The sequence below is a fragment of the Falco rusticolus genome, chromosome 5 (assembly GCF_015220075.1).
Source record: "Falco rusticolus isolate bFalRus1 chromosome 5, bFalRus1.pri, whole genome shotgun sequence".
NCBI lineage: Eukaryota > Metazoa > Chordata > Aves > Falconiformes > Falconidae > Falco > Falco rusticolus.
Window position 1 is genome coordinate 21,793,025 of NC_051191.1, and position 15,281 is coordinate 21,808,305.

Consider the following 15,281-nt stretch of genomic DNA (forward strand, 5'->3'; position numbering starts at 1 on the left):
AAAATATGGAGAGAAATACCACCAGAAGGCACCAACTCCTTGCTCCTGGCTTGTTTGGAGCTCTGAAGTCAACTGAAATAATTGTTTTGTACAGGAATAATACCACTGAAGGTGGCTGGTAGCATTTTACCCAGTCTGAAGGAGCCTCTTACTCAGATCCTGCCAATGCCTCATCCCTAGGAGTGGAAGATAAAGTTTTGCACAGCTCTCTTGAGAGGCTGTGGCTCCTGGTCCTAGGGCAGAGGTTCAGCTTTGCAGGGTGGTGGTGGCTTTACCTCCACTGAAGCCAACAGGGTGTAAAAATGCCTCCTTGCACATTCATGTACTGAAGCACCTTGATCACCTAAATGACCTTTCAAAATCTCTTCCAGCCTTATTTTTGATAAACCTGGGTTGAGTTGCTCGCTTTTCATCTGACCGAATTTGATGTTAGGCCTTTAATCCAAAGGAAAACTCCATGCAAAGGCACAGGAGAGTTATGAGCATGAGTCATTCCATCTGCCTAAGCACCTTTCCTAGAAGGTATCCAACTCTGTCTTCACTATAGAGGGAGCTCAGAGGCCTTGATTACACAACAGGTGGTGATTAAAGGTATCAGATGGGTTCATAGCTAGCTTTTAGTCTCTTCTGCATCATAGTCTTTTTACAGCATCAGTAACAAGCCATTTGGGGTGGGATTAATGCCCTTTGGGGTGGGATTAATGCATATATGTATAGAGGAGCTGGCTTCGCTGCTTTGCACCTTTGATAAGGCCAGGAGGGAAATCCACTCTACAGCATGCACTGTTGAAAGCAGTAAGTTTTGGCAATGTGTCCTACATGGATTCACAATAAATCTCAATATATCCCTTCCCTGAATAAACGTGTAAGTCAACAGAAGCAGGTGTTACTTACAATGCTTCCAGGAGTCCCAGGCAGCCCAGGCTCACCCTGTGAAGATACAACACCAGCATAACCCCATTCCCCCCAAAAATAGTGGTGCCATTCAAGATTTTAGCCTCCAAACACACTCTCTCTCATGCAAGGTTATAAGTGGGAATGTGCAAACCTACAGATTCACCCTTGCCTCCCTTCTCTCCAGTGTTCCCCTAGGAGGTGGAGAGAGAGGCAGGATGAGAACGAGCTGTGGTAAGGGGAATCAGAAGTCTCCCCTCTTCTTGTCAGCTCAGCATCCAATGGGCTAACAAGCCTATCTTTGAGCAGCTGAGCTAATGAAATCTGGATTTCAACATCTCTCCAGTGGAGGAGTTATCTAATATTTAATAAGATTATTAGCCTCTTCCTCAGCGGGTGGGCTTATTAGGGACTTTCCTCTAGCCAGCTGTTTGGTTTCACAAAGTTTGTAGAAACACCCTGTCTTTGAGACCTCTGACAATGTAGCTGGTCTTAGCCCATGTTTTCCAAAGCTATTAGAGGGGGATCAGACAGACAGAACCTAAGTGTATCATTTCCCTTTCTTCCTCACCAGACTGAGACAGCGAAGCATTTTTTTTCCAGCAGTGTGGGGCTGGGGACATTTTTACACACTCAGAAACCCTCAGTGCACAGTCCTGCTATTTAACTTGTGCTCTAGTTAATTAAACAAGAAGAGAGAAACAGCCCTAATCTTCCCTTTGAAGAGGAGATCCCTCTCCCCATGAGAAAGGGAGGCAGATTTCTATGCCTTGCAGACTGTAAGGCAGAAAAATAATACAGTTCTTTCTTTGATTGGTATTGCACTATCCAAGTCCACCCTCTCTCAACTGCTCCTTTAGGGACTGCCTTACATCCTTTCCAGGCTGCCCTGTATCGCCTTTTATCCCCTGTTCTCCAGGGCGTCCTGGAAGTCCGGGTGGACCCTGCAAGAAAGGATTCAGAGAAGCAATCAGAAATAGAGCATGTCCAGCAGGTCAATAAGGTAAAGCAAACAAGAAAAATGTTGGCCATTCTGTGATTTTTCACGCAAGAAATATTTGCACATGGATATTTCTAAGGGGGTACTCTGGTTAGGATGGAGAAGGAAGTCCTCTCCTCCTGCCCAGACCCGGGGTGCCCGGGCAGCAGCAGAGCAACCTCCCCTGATGCCCCACCACTCACCCAGGCAGAAAATTGTAATAATAGTAATTATTACCCTGATTCCTCTCTCTCCCGGTTCTCCAGGGACACCAGTTTCTCCCTAAAAGAGAGGAGGAGTAGCTTTTAAAAGTTTGCTTCCCTCAGGCTGAACTTTACTGATACTGATTTTACTGCACTTACACCTGGAGGAACCACTTTAAAGGGAGAGAACCAAGATCACCTACCATTGCAGTGGCTCTAATGTGAGTTAGATCTCCGCTTCGGCATTGCTTAATGCTTGGAAAGCCAAGGCAAAGCAGGCTTATGGCCATATGAGATGTCTTAAATTAGGGGTGGTGTTTTACCCCATAAATAAAGTAAGCGGGATAGGAGATGTAGGGTGATAGTATTCATAAATAGGGGTAGAATGAAGTTATTTCCACCAAAGTTCACTGTTATTCATGGCATACTGTTTCCTGCATCTGCTGTAGAACATGAAGAAATATTTCTCAAGGAAAATACAATTTAGTTCTTTTTTGGCCTTTCTTTTCAAGCCTTCAGGTTTGGGAGGTGAAACAACAGCTGAAATAAAGAAAAGCCAAGGGCCAGATGAAGGAAATTCTTCATAGTCTCATCTACAATAAGGACAAGTAAAAAGGAAATAAAACGAGCAGAGGTCAGCTTCAAAACAAATCAAAGGGTGTAATTTTCTAGCTGCTGTTTAACTAACCTGTGCAATGCTTTGCCCAGGGGTGTTGAGGGTCTTTAAAGATTTATGTGGGGTGACTAAATTCATGAAGCAAAGTCTACCAAGACCCATGAGGTACCACCTCTCACACAGGACATCCTGCTTTTGCATTGTTCCCAGGACCTCCAGGGAAGTTGGTCACTCTTGGAGGTGAGATGCTGGGCTGGATAGACCTTCACTCTAACTCAGTGCAGCCCTTCTCCTACACTGTCATACCAGGAGCTCCAGCGGTGAGTTAGCTTGCTGTGTTTGGTAGCCATGTAACTGGAAGGTGTGGGCTCCCCCTTGATTACCTTGGTCCCAGAGGTGCCTTTCTTCCCTGGTTCTCCCTACAACACAATGCAGAAGTGCAAGGTTACATTTCCATCTGTGACCAAGTTTATTACCCTAACTTCCTCCTCAGGTTAACAGCTCTTACTCTGAAATCACCAGTGGCTCTGAAGTCAGGGGTGTCTGGCAGCAGTACCTCAGGATTGTAAACACAGCTGCTGCTTTTTTTTTCTTTTCAAGACTTCCCTTGGTGTTCCTATTCCATCTGATGTTCACGGATCAACTCAGCCCTTTGAACTGAAGAAATATCCTTATTGACTGCGGTTAGGTGAGGCTTTCCAGAAGCCATTTATGATGCTTTTGTGAGGGGCCACCTTGTTTGAAGAAGCCATTTATGATGCTTTTGTGAGGGACCACCTTGTTTGATCGTAAGAGGGAACTATGGTGTCCTAAAGCCAAAAGCAAGCCCGTCCAGGCTGTTGTGGCTGCGCACTGTGCTAGTTCTCTGCACGTCAGACAGACATGACTCAGTGATGAAAAAACATGATGTTGAATAACAAGAAACGTTCCATCCAGGCAGTGCAGCACAAATACCATGGTGCCATGCACTTGTTCCTCCCAGACCGAGGGTAAAGAGACTCAGACCCGAAACATAGCCTAAAGCAGACCCTAATGACAATCTGCGAGGGATCTACCTCCTCACTTGCAATCAAAGAGCAGACAGAGCAAATGAGAAGTTAGATCCCTTGATGAGCAAACCATCATGCCTAATTAGAGGTAGTTCATTGGCTGCTTGTGCTGAGACCTGTCTCTTCCCCAACCAGGCCTGTATAAAATGAATGTTTCTGAGTGGTCTCATCCTGTCACTGGTTCCTACTTGCTATTGCAAGGGCATAACCTGGGGTTGTTAGCTTGGTACTGAGTGGTGTACCAAGGGGTTCGACGTGACCATACGGCTGGATTGTTAGCTTCTACTTACATCTTTACCTCTTAGTCCGGTCTCGCCTGGTTTCCCAGGTAATCCTGGTTCACCTTTCTCTCCCTTAAGACCTATATCCCCCTAAAGAAAACAAGATTGTTGTTACATTCCTCTTCTGCATTTCACAGTTCTCACATTAGACATTGTGGAGCAGGTTCAGACAGCATGCCAGGCCCAGTGGCCATGCAATTGCTTCCACATTCCTGGCTGAAGCTTGGGCTCAGAGCATCTACCCTGTGCCAGGAAGGGTTGTGCTTATAGTATTTGCTTAGTGGGCTGGACTGGGAAGCATCTGTCTCTAATGTAGTGCATTCAGACTCCGCAATCAGCCTTGGCAGACACTGCAGGACAGACTCTTCTGAGGATCTCCACCTCCAGGAAGCTTTGCAGCTCAAATGAAGTGACCTATTAGAACAGACCCAGGAGTTAGGTCTGGTCTTGAGAGTGCGGTGTAGGCACACGGTCAGTTGCCCCTCCATGTTTTAACTTCTATTCCTATGTAAAGTCAGTTGAACTCTCGTGGATGGGTATTTATGCATTGGCTCTAATTGATGTTTGTACAACAGAGACTTTCCTCATCACTCAACCACCTCACCATGCCTTCTCCCAACCCTAAATACCTCTTGCTGTTTTCTTCACTTTGCAACTGCATTAACACATCTTGTTAACACATCCCGTCATGGATGCATCTCATTTATCTTTTTTGATATCAAATTTCTCCATGCCCATCAAGCTCATCCAGCCTAAATATTCTCTTCACTGGGCTATGTATCAGGCTGTAATATTTCTCACATTCATATGGTCCTTCAGCCAAGCCTGGGGAGCAACGCTGTTTGAGAAACATACACAGCGAAACATATTCACTGAACAAACATGACATTTGGGATGTTTCTTGACCTCTCTTGACCAGTTTTGAACCATTGCTAGGAGGAATCCTACAAGCCAGGATTTGCAGGATTTTTTTAAGGCCTCACTGAATATGCAAGAGCATCTTTTGTTTTTCTGTAGGGCTCTGCATGTCATATGAAGACTTCAGCAAAGCCGGATTTGTTCAGACCTTTCAGCTTTAGAATGCTCTCTGCATTTTGACACAGCCCTATGGCAAAGATAAAAACCCCACTGACTCAAGTTGCTTTGGGTGACATAGATATCAGTCATGAGACAATGCTTTACATGTGGCAATCCCTGCACAGACTCACCTTCTGACCTGGTTTGCCAGACAAACCTACATTTCCCTGCAGAAATACAGAACATTAGTCATATGGCAAGAATGATACAGTAGAATAATTTCAGGTGAGGGTCCTCTGTTGTATCTAAAGGGTGTGAACATCAGACTCAGTGCTGCAAAGCTGTTCTTTGATTGCAGGAATTACCAGCTGAAACAGCGTAGTAAAATGCAGAGAAAGGGAAAACAGATGATGTCCCAAGAGGCCCTTCTGTAAGCACACACCATCTAGATGCATCTGTCTTCTCCACTTTGAAACCATTAATGCTTTGATTACTAGCTTTGATGGCAGGGTGGGGACCTGAGGTGTTAGGTTTTGCAGGTTTTTGCTGGTTTAAAATCACAGAATCACAGAATCATGTAGGTTGGAAAAGAGGTTTAAGATCATCAAGTCCAACCATTAGATCATCAAGTTCAACCATTAATGATGTGACTATTAAAGTGAAATTACATTAATGAAATGGACTGTTAATGTCCCTGTAGAAGGGAAAACCAAGGCATTAAGCCAGCCTCTACTAGACATCAGTGAGCTCACGTAGGAGCCACCAGACACTTGAACCTTCTTAGACACAAAAGTCAGGAAGATAAAGGTCAAGTTCACTTTCAGGACACAAAGCCATTGGAAATGAAGCTTCCTCGGCTTTGCTGTTTACAGAATTACCAGTTGACCCTTGACTCTGTGCTTTCTTCCAGACTCATGAGTGATCCTCTGCCTACACTTCAGAGGAGCCCCGCCTTGGCACCTGACTGTGGAAGACAGTGCTAATTACCCCATCACACAAGACCACCACGGGATCGCCAACCACAGGGTGACAGCCCGAGTCCTTGTCACCACCCCGTATTAATTTCCCCAAGGGTGAAGGCCAGTAAATTCACATGCATGGAGGTGATAGAGAGATTTTGTCTCTGAACCTCCTGATTTGCCTCCTTAGCCCTCCCCTTTCCACATACAGTGTACGGCCCCACTCACCCTATCGCCTGGGTCTCCCTTTAGCCCAGGTTGACCAGGAATGCCGAAACCTGGACATCCCTGCAAAAATCAATGATGATGTGCATCTCAGTGTAACGCTTGGGGAGCAGGAGCTTTCCTCTCTGCAACTCTACATACAACAGAGAGACAGCTAGGACAAACTCTGTGCTGGTACTACCTCTCAGTTTGTCCTTATGGCCACCACAGAGATGCTGTTGTGGAGAGTCAACTTTCAGTAGAGTACAGTCTGGGGAACCCAGCACATGCCTTGGTTTCCCCATCCTGATCTTGCAGATCTTGTCTGCAATGCTTCCATCACAATGCACAAGCTGTGGTGGCATAACCCTGCTCTGCTGATTATCTCACTATTGGGAACACATCTTATGCCATGCTTGCTGTTAGCAGTCTCCACCCCACCACCATTTCGCAGCCACCTCAAGGATCAGCCTACCTCCCACCCCTGCTGTAACCGGTGGGAGTTAGTTGCCAGTGCTGTGTTTGGTGCTAAGCAAGATGCAGAGGGAGATATAATGTCTTGCCAGAACAGCTTTCAAGCTCAGGACATAAATTTCCACATTTGAAGCCAGCAGAAAAGGACGGAGAATGTCCTTGGCAGCTGGGTGAGCTGAGCATTAGTAACTGCCTCTCTCACTGACTTCCTTTCAAAGAGCTTTTGACTTCTACATGTGACAAGTCTCCCCTTGGCTTTCAGCATATGGGTGGTCCTTGTTAGCATGACGTGGGAAGGAATTCCATCTGCCTCAGAGTTTCCCTTGTGGACACAAACAAAATAAACCCAAAATAAAAGATGCGCTGAGAAAAGCAAGTGCATTACCTTCTCTCCTTTGTCTCCTTGTATTCCTTTGTCTCCTTGTGGTCCCAGGGCCCCTGTTGGTCCAGTGTCTCCCTTTGAAAAAAAGACATACCCAAAGCTTATAATATCATGCAGGAAGCCAAGCCCTGTTCATGTGGTTCCCTAGAACTGCATTTTGCACTTCTAATACACTCCGAAAACCATTCCCTTGCCAAAACCACCCAACCATCCACCTTTGGGTTTATAATGAAACTTTGCGGTATCTGGTCTTCTGTCATACAAAACTCATCACAGTAGTTACACCCTCTCCAGCCATGCAACTGCTGTATTGTAGAACACCATTTATAGTGTATGAGCAGGATAAAATTAAGATTTTTTTATTTCCCTGCAGATTGGCAATGAGCTATCAAGACAAAAAAATTGAGATATTCCAAGCCAATTCCAACATGGGGACACTGCAAGAGTCCCGGCCCGCCACCTAAATGCAGCCAGCCTAAAAGAAGAGAGACATTTTTGCTAAACAGTGTCAAGCAGTCTGCACAATAAGGCCAATAAAGGGAGGTGGCTCCAACATCCAAGCCCAGTGAAAAGGACAAAACCTGTTGTCTCTGTAGGGTGCAGGAGGTATGAAGCACTGCAGGGTATTTCACAAATGTCAGCTGTCAAAAAGCCAAGAGGAGTTAGTCCTGCAGTAAATACTTCTTACATAGATGAGGGAGATCTTTTATTTCTTTGCAGGTTGGCAGTGAGCTATCAATAATAATAATAATAATAATAATAATAATAATAATAGTAATAAAAAGATATTCCAGGCCACATTTCACCATGAGGCCACTGAAAAAGTGAACTGTAGCCACTGTGCTATAAAGTAGATGTACAACATGGACAATATAGTCAGGGAACAGCTCTGTCTCAGTGGTCTCCTTGGTATGAGAAATTCAGTTTTCTTCCGTCATGGGGAGGCCAAACACTGAGTCTAAATGATGTGGGGAGATCTCCATCCATGGAGATGCTCAGCACACAAGACCCTGAGCAATGTGACTCAGCTTTGAAGTTGGCTCTGTTTTGAGTAGGAGGTGGGACTAGAGACTTCCAGAAGTCCCTTCCAGCCTCAGCTGTGCTTTGATTTTATGTCAATGCCTCCCTTGGCTGGATAGTAGCTTCTGTGCGTGGGCTGGATCTGCACTTCAGCAATCTCTCCCTTCTAAAACCAGCACATGGAAATCCCAAATCTCCCCCCAGACTAGGGCTAGAAAGAGAATGCTAGGTACAAAATGTTAATAAAAGCAAAAGAAATGCCAGCAGGGCAAGACTACTGCTACTTTTTCAACATCTCCTCTCCAGTCAATCACAAGGGAGATATGGTTCAGATGGTGAAACATGGTACGGCCTTCACTTTTTCAGCTGAAGATCTCATCTAAGTTTCAAGCAGTGCTAATTAATGGACTTACCCTGACACCTTTCTTGCCTGGAGGTCCCAAAATCTGAGGATAAAAAGAAATCACAGAAATGTCCTCTTATTTGGGAAAAAAGGATCTCCCTTTCAAAGGAGGGTCTATTCAAATCACCTTTTCCAAAGCAAAAGAATCTCAGCCTTGTTATGGGATAGGACCTGCACTGATGGTTAGAAAGGGCTACAAATCAGAATGGGCTACAAGCCAGAAAGAACCACAAGCCAAATCCCAAACCCAGTGAAGCTTGTGAGGAATCCCATCAGCTTCTGTAGGTTTTGGCTCTAGGTATGGAACTGAACGATCACACATGCAAGGTACTATTAGCAGAGAGCTGCTGTAGCCTTTGCTAACACACACCAAGGTGACCTTCAGACAGCAATGTCTCTGCTCATTCAAGCATCCTCCATAACACATCAGTCTGTCCTGGTGGTGGGCCTTAGTCCTTAATGCAATCTCCAGCTGCTCCCACACCATGTGCAGCAACGCCATGGGACATGCAGTGGTGGCCGCCACCAAGTTTTCTCCGTAGAGCTGCCCTAGCATTTAGAGAGATGTGAAGCAGCAGAGGGACATGCTGCTTCAGCAGGGACCAGAGCAGCCCCATCATGAATGAGGAGCTTGAGCACGGGGACAGGCCTGGAGCACAAGGCTTCAGTGGTGGGGAGGCTTTATTCTCATGTTTCCTGCACAGCAGTGAAGCTCCTTTGAGGAGACAGTGGGCAACTATCTTGCAGGGCTGGGAATACAAGAAGTGGAGCAAGGGAGCAGAAGACATAGTCGGCTGGAGGGTCAGGGAAAAGGTCCATTAGTTTTTCTTGCAGTTCAGTGGGACACATCTCTCTTGGTCCTCAGTCTACTGGCACCACTGGTGGTGATGCTGCATAGCTATAGGACAAGAAGGGCTGTAATCCACTCATAGTTACCCCCATAGCTGGAGCACCTGGGAATCCTGGGTTCCCCTGCAAGGCAAAAGGACGTAAAATGAACAATTTGGGGCAAAGAAAAATTTCTGCTCATTTTTTCCCCCTATCCATTCCTTAAAACAGCTCAAAACCCATCTCAGAAGCACAACAGCAAAACAGCATTCAAGTACATCCCTGCTGGCTTCACCTCTGTGTAAGCCTCCCCATAAACACACTCAACTGTACTTGCAAGAGCTGCACACATAGAACAAGTTGGGGAAAGCCGGGATACTCTCACCTGAGCTAGTCAAACATGTTGCTCTCTTACTGTTCGACTTACTTGGTCTCCCTTCTGCCCTGGAGGTCCTGGGAGTCCCTGCAAGACATCAAAAGAGGATTTCCACCAAAATGAAAAAAGATTCAGCACTTTCAATCCCTGCTGTAGCGAGAAGCTCTCAGCCAGACGGAGGGAGAAAGCTTTTCAGCCCAATTTTTCACTAACTACAAGACAGCTCTGCCAGACAGTTATGGGGTGAGAGAGGGAAATCCCCATGCTTATCTTGAACATGCCTGGTTGCCATCTACCAGAGATGAAGTGCAGAGCAGCAAGCTCTCAGCCCAGGAAAAGCTATTGAAGATGGTCCTTTGCAAGCAAGAGAAGGTATGGAGACGGCTATGAGATGAATGGGAGCCACCAGACAAGGTCAGTGCTTTGCCTAACCCCCAGCCCCAGGTCTCTGCTCAGAGCTGGAAGCTGCAAGTACACACACTCGCTGTGCTTGCAGGGCTGCTCCTGCAAGGTGCACTGGCTCGAGGAAGACTGACAGCGTATTTCCATTTTTCACTAGCTTTTCTTAGCAAAAATGCTGCTGTCTCTTTGATCTTTGAGGTTATAATCAAACACATGTGCAGAACAAGTGCAGCTGGGGGAGCTGTCAAAACCTGAAAGATAGCTCAATAAAAGCAAACTGTGAATACTCAGTATGGACCAGCAAAGAGTATTCAAAGTTTGTTTGTCAGTGTTTGCTAGCTGCAGACTGTCCCAGAGATTTACCATTTGTGCAAAGTCTAGTCCATGCATGACAGCACCTTCAACATCAGCAAGCTCCTGAACCTTGAAGTTACGGTGGCGTGGCATGCAGCTACGTGGCCCAGTTACATCTGGCCAGACTGGAAGAAGCCTTCGGGGGGGACCTCAAATTCCCTCCCTCTGGATCTCCAGTCAGATACCTCAACTGCTCTGTCCTGAGCCCCAAAACAGAGCCAGTGCTTCTTCCCCTCCTACTTTGCACTTCAGTGCTGGCCAGTCTCACCTTTTCCCCTTTATCACCACCTTGCCCTTTGTTACCCTGGAAAACAGAAGATGCTTTAGTTAAGACAAGGATCCACTGGCAGGGCAGGACGAGCCTGGAGGTTTGCACACTGCAGAAGAGCCTGCTAAGCACGTTTCCTCCACTGGAGATTGTGAAAGCAGGGAGGAAAGCAAGTAAAAAAAATACATTTTTTTACATGTATTTCATATATGGCACATAGCGTGTTATATATGTAGTCCATGAATTGATAGATATTGTATATTGCATATTAATTACCAGTATAGTATATATAATATATTGCTATCTTGTATAATCAAACATATTACTATACATACTTTTTTTATAATGCCTAATATTAAATTGCATATTTTTATAAAATTAAATATAGTTACTATATAGTTCTACCACAATAATCTGCTATATAACATATATAAATATTTATATATATATATGAACTACATATGAGAAGCTCAATGTAACCTGTCAATGTGCACTTGCAGCCCAGCAAGCCAACCAAACCCAGGGCTGCACCAAAAGCAGCGTGGTCAGCAGGTCCAGGGAGGGGATTCTCCCCCTCTGCTCTGCTCTGGTGAGACCCCACCTGCAGCGCTGTGTCTGCTCTGGGGTCCCCAGCATAAGAAGGACACGGACCTGTTGGAGCAAGTCCAGAAGAGGCCACAAAGATGATCAGGGGGCTGGAGCACCTCTCCTAGGCAGACAGGCTGGTAGAGCTGGGGCTGTTCAGCCTGGAGGAGAGAAGGCTCCAGGAAGACCTTAGGGCGGCCTTCCAGTACCTAAAGGGGGCTTATAAGAGAGATGGGGACAGACTTTTTAGTAGGGCTTGTAGTGACAGGACAAGGGGGAATGGTTTTAAAGTAAAAGAGGACAGAGCTAGATTAGATATTAGGAAGAAATTCTTCACTGTGAGGGTGGTGAGGCACTGCACAGGTTGCCCAGAGAAGCTGTGGATGCCTCATCCCTGGAAGTGTTCAAGGCCAGGTTGGATGGGGCTTGGAGCAACCTGGTCTAGTGGAAGGTGTCCCTGCCCCTGGCAGGGGGCTGGAACTAGATGGTCTTTAAGGTCCAATCCAACCTAAACCATCCTATCATTCTATGATTCTATAATACAATATATATACATTACTATATATATAGATGGACTATCCTGAGCTTGATCAGACTCTTTCCTCCCAAGGAGCTTGAGAACTGAAGATGAGACAGTCTTCTGGAAAAAATTGAGGGTTTACAGCATAGATAATGCGCAGGTCAGGGGTTGCAGGGTAGGTCCAGGCTTAGCTCAGAGGCTGAGCGTAACCAAGATAGCAAAGTGAGATGTTGGTCGAGGGCCCAGTTACTATGGGTTCTACATTTACTTTTTTTTTTAATCTTAATTTTTAAAACTTTGTTGTGATTTGATTAATTTGGAGGCACACCCTTGGCCCAATCAATTCTTCTTCCCTATGTGGTCCTGGTTCACTCTAAATGAAAATGAGCAGCTGTGATTGCCTCCTGCACCTTCTGCTGTCAACTCAGAAAGAGCTCATAAACATCAACAGTCACCTCACCAGTAAGCACCCCGCCAGATTTTGCTCTTTCTCCCCATTGCTTTGCATCAGCAGTCCGTGAAACACCCACCCACAGACCCATATTCGTGTGTATCAAGACTGGGCAAGTCAAGGAGGTCTTTTCTCTCGTGAAGAGCAAGACATAAGCAGCAAACCTGCTGTTACATTTGCAAAGACTTTACAGATTTAAGATCCTTTTTTATTTTATGAAATTAAAAAGCACCACTGTAAAGGGAAGCAAACTACTTTGTTTCATGCTGAATGAAATGTTTCCTTTGATATTAATTTTTCCTTCATTTTCTATCTATTTGAAGTATGAAAATAATTTATTTTGGGCTCAACATGGACATTTTTTGAGCTTTAACAGACATGAAATAAATCAGTGACGCAGATCCATTTGGCCTTCAGTAGTTAACTCAAAGAGTATATCCTGAGTTACCTGCAGAAGAGGGTATGCAGAGGGCCATACAACCCAATCCTAAGTGGTTGCTCCTCCAAGAGCTGTAACAACTTGGGACCATGCTGAGTTTCCTTACCACCTAAACCCACACCTGGCACTCCCCATACCAGGGAAAATTCAGACTTCCTGAGCCTTTCTCTGGTGTCAAACTTCAACATGAGCTCAAGCCAGGTACTTCAGGAAGAGGCAAACATCCACTCAAACCTGAATTGAGAGGCATTTCTCCTGGCTTAGGAGAAAGTCTCGTCCTCCTACAGCAGTCATCCCTGTATATGTCAAGATCAGCTGATTCCTCCTGCACTTGCAGCTTCCCAGGTATTTTGTCACATGGAGAACCTGGAGTTGAACTCCCACATCTCCAAGAGTAGTGAGAGCTGGGAGGCATGCAGCAGTATGCAAGAAAATCTTCCTGTCTGCCATGAGTCCCTTCCCGACTAGTCCTTGCCATCCATCATCTTCCCTGGGTTCATTGCAGAGTTGCCAGATTTGGACTGGAGCTACATTTGTCTGGTTCCTTTCCTCTGGCAGCACCAAGAGGCCAAAACTGTTCCCCACCACTGACCCCAGGCTCCTAAGCAAGGTGAGAGAATTGGTCAAGTCAAGGTTTCCTTCTCCCCCAACAGAAAGATGGGCATTTTCAGAAGAAAAGTTAAACTTCAGGATGGGCTGTGTCACCTCTCACAGGGCTGGTCTTTCTCTGCTGGGAACTTAGGAGTGAATGTGGGTCTGGAAGGTTCAGAGGAAGGTGTCCAAAATGCACATATGAGACAATCTGTTCCTTACATCTTCCTCTCAAAACACATCTAATGTGAACTTCTACAGTTCTGCAGAGTCTCACTGGCCAGAAAAATGCCTTTTATTATTTTATTAGAATATCACAACTTGCTACCATTCTTGGTCTCTGCAGCACCCTGCAGGAATGACTTCCACAGGCCAGTGGCTGCTGATGTGTAAAATTATTCCCTTTCATTGCTTTTGAGTAAGAGGTCAACATTTCCACAGCCTATGGTGATGGTTAGAGCTAGATGCTTTCCTTGGCATCCGAGTACCAGGCACAGGGACTCAGGTTCAGCATTTCAGTACCCACCTTTGGTCCTGGTGCTCCTGGAGGTCCCATCACCCCCTTGAAAAAACCAGAAGAAACAGTGAAAGCTCAGACTTTAAAACCCAGTGTCTTCCCTTCTCTCACCCTTTCCAGTTGTAACCATAGGATGTGCCCTCCAGGGAAAACCACGATGGCAGGTATTGGAGGAGTGTCTGGAGACACTGAACCCTCCAAGGAGATTTTAGCTGCAAATCTCAACACAAAATTGCCATCCTACCTGCTCTCCTTCTTCGCCTTTCAAGCCAGCAGTGCCGGGAATGCCAGTTCCTGCCATTCCCTGCAAGGTAAGCAGAGCATTGCACTCAGGGAACCTGGTCCTCAAAGATGCAGAGCATGACATGTCCCACCTGGATATCTGCTTCAGAGATCTACTCTTAGCCACCCTGCAAAGCAGGAAGGGAGGGATTTGCTGTGTAAACATTTGGCTGAGACATATGTCTGATCAGTAACCTTCAAGCAAGGTACAAACAACAACTTGGACGAGACAATTACAAACAAGGGTCTGTAGGTGTTTTCAGTGGCCATTAGAAGCAGGGTGGGGGGTTCAATGAAGCAGCCCTATCCAAGGGACAGGGAGCATGCAGGGCTCGAGCCGTATTTGGGAGGAAACATTGCTCTCACCAGCAGGAACTGCAGAGGAGACCTTCTGCTGGGTAGAAACAAGAGGACTGTGAGGAAAAATGGACTTGGATGGAGATGAAGCATCTATTCTACCATGCAGAAAATCAAACCCAGACAAGCAGGGAGTGAAGGGGAATGGTGGGAGATCCTGAAGTATCTCCCCACATGTCTATCCTGCTATTACTTTCTCTCAGCTGTTCTCAGCTCCCCCTTGGACTGATGGATTCCACAAGCATCTGATGTGAGAGTAATGACCTTTTCTCCCCTTGGTCCAGGCAGTCCAGGAACACCATGTAGCCCTACAGGGCCTGGCAAGCCAGGTTTCCCCTGAAAAGTAAGATACATCATCAATTCTTTTTCTTTCAAACTGTTTGTTACCCATCGTACTAAAGAAAAGTTCTATTTTTAAATCTGTAGAAACCCAAGCAGAGGAATATATATCCTGATGTGCCTATCTTAACAGCTGCTTTGCAACTGAGGATTTATAGAGATACCTATGTATTCCCAAATTTCCTTTTCACCCACAAATAAGATATGAATCACTGGCTTTACTCAGGAAGAGAAAGTAAAGATGTGTTTGCTTGTTACATGGGAAGAAAAAGCCTGGGTACCCATGTCGATCTGGCAGTGGCTGTTTTCTGCAGTGGCTCTTCATGGCTGTGTTGCTGTGAAAAGGTGACCATAGTAATGCTTGCTGGTGTAGAAATGGTGAAGACTGACATATGGAAATGGCTGGTCTGTGGGATATAACTTTACAGTATGGCAAAGGTAACAAAAAAAAAAAAAAGCCCATGTATCATAAAGGACAGTAACAGGCACCT

General features: G+C 45.7%; 1 protein-coding gene across 1 annotated transcript in view; it reads right to left on the reverse strand.

Annotated features, from left to right (window-relative positions):
• The window catches only part of LOC119148308 (collagen alpha-1(VII) chain-like), a 98,730-nt gene that overhangs the window by 49,322 nt on the left and 34,127 nt on the right, over positions 1 to 15,281 (reverse strand). The window contains exons 34-47 of the mRNA XM_037388284.1: positions 14,716 to 14,787; positions 14,057 to 14,116; positions 13,822 to 13,857; positions 9,737 to 9,772; positions 8,492 to 8,524; positions 7,062 to 7,133; positions 6,227 to 6,286; positions 5,231 to 5,266; positions 4,032 to 4,112; positions 3,076 to 3,111; positions 2,111 to 2,155; positions 1,767 to 1,838; positions 1,053 to 1,088; positions 895 to 930 (exon numbers count right to left, since the gene is read on the reverse strand). Of these exons, the coding sequence (XP_037244181.1) occupies positions 895 to 930; positions 1,053 to 1,088; positions 1,767 to 1,838; positions 2,111 to 2,155; positions 3,076 to 3,111; positions 4,032 to 4,112; positions 5,231 to 5,266; positions 6,227 to 6,286; positions 7,062 to 7,133; positions 8,492 to 8,524; positions 9,737 to 9,772; positions 13,822 to 13,857; positions 14,057 to 14,116; positions 14,716 to 14,787 (711 nt within the window). The remainder of the gene's footprint in view (positions 1 to 894; positions 931 to 1,052; positions 1,089 to 1,766; positions 1,839 to 2,110; positions 2,156 to 3,075; positions 3,112 to 4,031; positions 4,113 to 5,230; positions 5,267 to 6,226; positions 6,287 to 7,061; positions 7,134 to 8,491; positions 8,525 to 9,736; positions 9,773 to 13,821; positions 13,858 to 14,056; positions 14,117 to 14,715; positions 14,788 to 15,281) is intronic.